The sequence below is a fragment of the Montipora foliosa genome, chromosome 10 (genome assembly GCF_036669935.1).
Source record: "Montipora foliosa isolate CH-2021 chromosome 10, ASM3666993v2, whole genome shotgun sequence".
In the NCBI taxonomy this organism is placed as follows: Eukaryota; Metazoa; Cnidaria; class Anthozoa; order Scleractinia; family Acroporidae; genus Montipora; species Montipora foliosa.
In genome coordinates, this window is record NC_090878.1 from 30,876,234 (window position 1) to 30,883,733 (window position 7,500).

At 39.2% G+C, this 7,500-nt stretch overlaps 1 protein-coding gene across 5 annotated transcripts in view; it reads right to left on the reverse strand.

Moving 5' to 3' along the window:
* The window catches only part of LOC137973206 (uncharacterized), a 61,886-nt gene that overhangs the window by 894 nt on the left and 53,492 nt on the right, over positions 1–7,500 (reverse strand). For all 5 annotated transcript variants that reach the window (XM_068819977.1, XM_068819979.1, XM_068819980.1 and 2 more), the window contains 4 exons: positions 7,322–7,500; positions 6,685–6,826; positions 4,515–4,843; positions 3,924–4,065 (listed from right to left, as the gene is read on the reverse strand). The exon at positions 7,322–7,500 is cut by the window's right edge and continues 150 nt beyond it. In XM_068819977.1, the coding sequence (XP_068676078.1) occupies positions 3,924–4,065; positions 4,515–4,843; positions 6,685–6,826; positions 7,322–7,500 (792 nt within the window). The remainder of the gene's footprint in view (positions 1–3,923; positions 4,066–4,514; positions 4,844–6,684; positions 6,827–7,321) is intronic.

Genomic DNA, 7,500 nt, shown 5'->3' on the forward strand with positions numbered 1-7,500 from the left:
AAATGAGTCATTTTTCTTGGGAAAGGTCATACACGTAAGGCGGTGGGATTTCAAATGTTCAGACACACTTGAAGACGCCTTACACACTGATGCACTTTGATTTACACGCATACCCTTTTCGTTATTTTCGTCAACCGCCCACCACACATACTAAAAATACATCAGAGTTAGATATCATCGCGGTTGAGCAGAAACTTAAATACTTGCGAAGAAAGCCTGAAATAAATCCAAACTTCAACGCAATTCTCATGTATTTCAATTTTCGCAGTTCAATGACGTCAACTCGTCAACTCTGGCCTTGAAACCTTGTTTAGACTTATAAAAAGACCTAAAGCAAGAAGAGAAATCACCAAAAAATGCAAAAGCCGCCGTAGGCTTATTGGCCGTTTGTCGTAGGTAAAAGATAAACGATATAGTAGTATTTAAAAACGTTTTGCCACCTGGACTTTGTCCATAATCTGTTTTATTACGTGGGATGCCGTAGTACCACGTCTTAAGGAAGGTGCCACCTATTGTTATTGCGTATTTGTTCTGTGCATCACGCAATCATTTTGTCACCTGCTGATTATATCTTTTTGAAGTTAAACTATTTTCCCGATTTTTTCATCAAAATGCCTCGGAAGATTTATTCCGTTGCAGTGCGAAACACATGTATCTTGTAGCAAAAGACCAAAGGAAAGAAATCATAATGGAACAGTGGTCACAACGACATTTTGGAAAAACTAGAAACAATGATCGATCGAAGCGAGAAAGTGTACGGTGCACAAGAATTATAGTTTTCCATGGAACCATCCTTAATTCCACTATAATGAAACCGGGCTATTTATTTTCAAAATTAAGAAAAACCAAATGTAGTTAATTCTTCGAAGACAACCGTACAGGCTATGGGATCAATACTTTCAGTGCAATAATTATTATTTAAAAATATTGAAGGGCCGCAGCCAGGATGAAACAGTTGAAATTAAAGAAAAAAACGATCTCTGGCTAAAATGATTGAAGACTACGAGCTTTCGACTGCCTGAACTGCAGTCTTCGATGGGTAAAATGAATGATAAGAAAGCAATAAGAAAGTTTGAATAAAAAGCGTGAATTGCGAAATAATAAAAATGTAAATGGTTATGAATGTTTGTTAAAAAGAACGTTGTATTGCCCAGGTAACGGGCAAGAATTTTTATCTGCGTTAGGTGTCACTCTGGTATGCCACGCTTCTAATGTTTTTCTGGTTCTAAACGTGCCTTTGTCAATAATTGGCGCGTTTTCAAAATCAATGGCGTGGTTGTTGGACCAGGCGTGATTGGCAATTCTAGAACCTTTGGCCGCAGTTTTGGTGTTTCTCGAATGTTCTTTTTTTCGGGTATTAAAAGCTCTGCCGGTTTTCCCAATATAACACCACGAACAACTTGTACAGGGAACTTTATACACGACGTTGGTCTGCGATTCCATCGAAAGTCGGAATTTCGGAGCTGGGAACTGTTGTTGTAGAGTGGTAAATGGTTTGTTTACAACTGTGACATCGTGTTTTCTGAGGACACGTGTCAAAGGTTCAGTTACTCCTTTGATGTAAGGAAGAGAAGCGAAAGACTTCCGTGACTCAGTTGGTTCAACCATCTTGAAAAACATTGCAACAAGTCCCTCTGGGGATACATTTGTTGTTGAGGATCGAGTTTTTTTAGCCTGTATGTTTTTGATGAACTTATGATGTTTACAGAAAGCCCACCCATACAGACAGATACTTAGCTTTTAATTCCCATCACGACAGTCGACACAAGGTCAGCACAGCATCAACTCTCCTGCACAGATCCCTAAATCTACCCAATTCCTCCGAAGGATAAAAGCGGTAACTTAATTATGTTCATGCAGCTCTGGAGTCCAACGGTTATCCATCTAAGTATTTCAGTACTTCAGTATTTCCAAACTCCCTTGCGGCGAATAGAACACCGACACTTTTCCCAGCTTTTTGGCATTCTGAGAGCGAGTTCTGTTATTACGATGAGAGCAAACATTTAATTTGCATGGAATACTTCCCGCCTGCGATGATTGACACAGTATTAAACGTCACACCTGAAAGTATTTGATAAAGTGGACAGTTGCTTTTTCTTTGAGAACGGCAAGCTTTAAGAGTAAAGAGAAAAATTATATTTCATTCTCGATCGACACTTCCTGAAAACTTGCTTCTGCTCTTCCTAAAGAATGTATATCAATATTTATTTACTTTTTCATCAATATATGTTTTGTATAAAGCAGGCTAACAAAATGTGTACCTTGCTTAGTTCGCATCTTTGAGCGTTAAAATAGAATTTTCGGTCCTATGTTTGTGGCACGGCAAGTCGTACATTTTGAGGTCACCCATCCAGATACTAACCCCACTCGAGAGCGCTTAACTTCAGTGCAAATTTGTCACGAACATAAACAGGTCTGTTGGAACACAGGTAACCCAGGCTCACTGTGTGTAGGTAAATATACAGAACATATGAGGCGAAGTTTAGGTCTGAAAATTTGCTAGAAAATGGAAATAAAAATCGATAAAACTTACCATGTGGTGAGCTGTTGTTGTCTTTAATACGTACACGAAGTTTCGGGAAAAATGGTCCCCGTTCACCTTCCTTCATAGTGTAGTGACAAGGTAGGAGACCGAAGCCAGCTTATGGACTCCGATCGACCCAAAACAAGCGCGATTTTTTTTCGCGAAAATCGAATCCAGTCGCTAAATAAACACGCCAGGCTCGTGGAACAGGAATTCTCTAAACCATGAATCCACTGAAGCATCTCCAGGTAGCAACGCGAAGCCACCAGGCTCCGTAAAACTTGTACGTTAACCTGCTAAAATGGCGGCCAGAAAGCGTTGTACTCGCGAAGTGTCCAATTCAAAACGCCTGGTGACGAGTATAATAAGTCCCCCTGGAGGGAGGAGAGTCCCAGATTGTTCAGTGAGTTTTGTTTTTAGCAATATGGGACTCCCCTCCCTCCAGAACTTATTAAACTCGTCACCAGGCGTCTAGAGTTCAGTGCCATTTTGAATTGGACACTTCGCGAGTACAACGCTTTCTGGCCGCCATTTTAGCAGGTTAACTTACAAGTTTTACGCTTCGCGTTGCTACCTGGAGATGCTTCAGTGGATTCATGGTGTAGAGAAATTCATGTTCCACGAGCCTGGCGTGTTTATTTAGCGACTGGATTCGATTTTCGCGAAAAAAATCGTGCTTGTTTTGGGTCGATCGGAGTCCATAAGCTGGCTTCGGTCTCCTACCTTGTCACTATATTATGAAGGAAGGTGACGGGGACCATTTTCCCCGAAACTTCGTGTACGTATTAAAGACAACAACAACTCACCACATGGTAAGTTTTATCGATTTTTATTTCGATTTTCTAGCAAATTTTCAGACCTAAACTTCGCCTTATATGTTCTCTACACAGTGAGCCTTGGTTACCGGTGGTTGGAAGCGTGCTTGAGTTTCAACAAAATGAGCGTTAAAATCGGCAAAAATTTTTGACCCTGATAAATAATAAAGCAGCTGCTATTTCCAAGATGATGAAATTACCTGGTGATAAAAAGACTCGTCTAGGAGAAAAAATTTTTGACCTTGCAGAAACAGTGGTCAACCTCAAGAGTTAGGAGATTGTGATCTTTATGCTGAATTCGAACATTTCTTCTCTTTTTACAAAATGACCCTTAAACAATTTTTGAGGGATAATTCCACTTAAGTTCGGATTCATTCATCTATTAATTTAGCTTATTGTAGACTGGATGGAAAAAGTAAAAAAAAATTATATCATGATTACCTTGTTTGCAGCCATAGACTTCCACTCTCATTGATATGTAGCTGCAATTTTTGAGGGATAATTCCACTTATGTTCGGATTAATTCATCTTTTAATTTGGTTTATTGTGGACTGGATGAAAAAAGTGAAAAATATCATGATTACCTTGTTTGCAGCCATAGACTTCCACTCTCATTGATATGTGGCTGTGCCAAGTGACCGGTCGGAATCGGATGTAACGCGCTTGGATTGGTGGGTTTAATTTGTGGTAGATGATTGAATCTTGATCGCTGTTTGCAGTAAATTCCTAAAGGAAAAAAAGAAGACAATTGGTGATCCGAAGACCGACAATTTTTGTTTATTGGCTAAAGAGTTCATGATCCACAGCACAACCAATAAGGGATACAAGCAAGAAAGTCCACCGCGTGATGATAATGCACACACGACATCCAATCAATAATAAGTAAACGTTTGACTGAGAGATTTGAAAAATGAAGGAAAATGTCTTTAGTACAAAAGTTTAAATGGGAAACGGAAACATCCACCCGGCACGGTAAGAACGCCAGGGACCTTAATAATTTTTTTTATTCAAAGAACTAGTTCTGAAATTGATAGAAAAGGGCAAAGATAGATTGTTTCCCCTGTCAAACTTGTCCGCCTGTCTTGTAGACGAACTATAGAGCTTGATTAAAAAAAACCGCAACTGTGGATTTCTTCAAAGCAGGTCATGACGAATTGCCTATCGTCACATGTTACCTTGTCAACGGTCTGTCCTAGTTCCTTGTAGTATCGGAAGTTAACTCCACCGTTACTGTATTGCAGTTTGTACTTTGTAACCCACTGGTTGTCTTGATTTCTTCCTTGTGAAGCTACAGCTCTCACTTCATAGTAAAAAGTTCGCAGATCAATCTGCAACCATTGGTTCTTATCGTTTTTCTTTGCAGACCAGGCACCTCGCTTTATTGCTGACTTTTGGAAGTTAAGTCTTCCCTGGATGGCGGCGTGATTTAGATCCCACTCAGAAGACGCTTGTATTTGCGCGTCTTTGATTGCACCAAATTCCATGCCAAGAGGTTGTTGACATTCTGGTTTTTAAATTGAAATAAAATGTTGCGGTGAGAAGCCCTCTTTGCATGTCCACATTCGTTAACAATAACAGAGCCACTTCGCAACAACCTTAGAATAAGAATGCCACTAGCTTTAAAAATAATATGTATCAACACATAGACAGCACACGAATAGTGGAAAACTTACATTGTTCATTAAATGGAATTAACTTCTCTCTCTTTACAGCAACTAAGCAAAAGAGGAGATTATTTTATTTTGAAAATATTTAGATCATGGAAATAAACTGAATTAAAGCCGCCAGTTCCAACTAAAATCAAAATGACTTAAAGAGCGAACAGTTTTCCTATTTTTCCTTAAAGCTTTTTCCTACTGATCAAATGAACATTGTTTGCCCAAGTGCCACCTTTAATGTCATCTTAACATGCTATAAATGAGCAGATAGGCTTGGTTTTGCTTGGAATTGGTCTTGTCGGTTTTTGTTGTTGTAGACACCCATTTAAAAGAAACATTGCATTAGGAACTTTGAGCCTCAAAATTTTTAGTTATAGAGAGGGGAATTTCCCCGAGCGGAATGTGTCCTACGTTCCTAAGATCAGTTCTTTATGCAACAGCATGCTAATGACGCAAACTCTGGCTTTTAAACCTTATTCAGACTTGCACAAGGGCCTAAAAGAAGAAGAGAAATCAGCAAACATGCAAATGCCTGTATTCATGGGCTGTCGGTACTGTTTGGGCATTAAGTATAATGTAGCTTTCTAAATAGTGTACTTTTTGCGTTTGATTTTTTTATTTATTTCTATTTATATATTAAGCTTGTTTAGAGGCATGCTTACGTAAACAGCGCACTATTATCATTATATCTGAATGTAACATAAGATAACAATAAAGACACATTAGTAGAAGAATGTGTTATCATCGGCAAAGTGCTGAAGCTTGTACATTGTTACCCACCGCGGGTGATCATGTCTACCTTGGGACGCAACGAGTGTCACTCTTAGTCTCGAATATACTGGCAATAAAATCTGGAACCACTGATTGCCACCTTACATAATTTAACTCCTTGCCAATCAGGAATCTGCTTTAGTAGTCGATTCAAACAAAATTGTCTACCCTGTAAGGCTACGGGATTTAGATGTCACTCTGAAGAGGCACTCATTGATGTCATCACACTAATTTGCACAGCTAGGGCACTCTGGCAATTGCAGCTGAGTGTCTGTGTAACTCACTTACCTCTTACCTCTAGGCAGACTACGCCTGAAATCCAAGCGCCTTAACCTTAACCGAAGTTGCACGAGGTTGCTACCCACGTGCTTTTTCTCATCTTAAAAGTTAAGACTTTTGAACTAGGGTTACTGCTTAGATAGCTGGCCATATAGCTTATTTCATTTCGCAAATAAAAGAGAAGCGATATAGTAGTATTTAAAAACGTTTCGCCACCTCAACCTTGTTCGTAATCTACTTTATTTTAACTTTTACTTTGGAGGTTTTGCCATTAACTTCGCCTGCACTAAGGCCATTTAAAAAGATGATCAAAAATCAGGTTCAGGGTATACGGGAAAGCATAACGGGGAATCACAGCGGCTAAAAACAGTATTTTAAATGACGACACCATGGATGTCAAGTGGTGGGACAACGCTCATCTTTAGCTAATCTTCGCAAATAAACATTCACCATTACCTTTTCTAACACCAAAGTGTTCAGTTTTCTAGATAACTGCCTTTTTTCTTTTTTCGATGTGACCCTTAAACAATTTTTGAGGGATACATGTAATTCCACTTAAGTTCGGATTAATTCATCTTTTAATTTGGTTTATTGTAGACTGGATGGAAAAAGTGAAAAAACATTATATCATGATTACCTTGTTTGCAGCCATAGACTTCCACTCTCATTGATATGTGGCTGTGCCAAGTGACCGGTCGGAATCGGATGTAACGCGCTTGGATTGGTGGGTTTAATTTGTGGTAGATGATTGAATCTTGATCGCTGTTTGCAGTAAATTCCTAAACGGAAAAGAGAAGACAATTGGTGATGCGAAGACCGACAATTTTTGTTTATTGGCTAAGGAGTTCATGATCCACAGCACAACCAATGAGGGATACAAGCAAGAAAGTCCACCGCGTGATGATAATGTACACATGACATCCAATCAATATTGAGTAAACGTTTGATGATAATGCACACACGACATCCAATCAATAATAAGTAAACGTTTGACTGGGTGATTTGAAACATGAAGGAAAATGTCTTTAGTAGAAATGTTTAAATGGGCAACGGAAACATCCACCCGGCACGGTAAGAACGCCAGGGACCTTAATAATTTTTTTTATTCAAAGAACTAGTTCTGAAATTGATAGAAAAGGGCAAAGATAGATTGTTTCCACTGTCAAACTTGTCCGCCTGTCTTGTAGACGAACTATAGAGCTTGATTAAAGAAAACCGCAACTGTGGATGTCTTCAAAGCAGGTCATGACGAATTGCCTATCGTCACATGTTACCTTGTCAACGGTCTGTCCTTGTTCCTTGTAGTATCGGAAGTTAACTCCATCGTTACTGTATTGCAGTTTGTACTTTGTAACCCACTGGTTGTCTTGATTTCTTCCTTGTGAAGCTACAGCTCTCACTTCATAGTAAAAAGTTCGCAGATCAATCTGCAACCATTGATTCTTATCGTTTT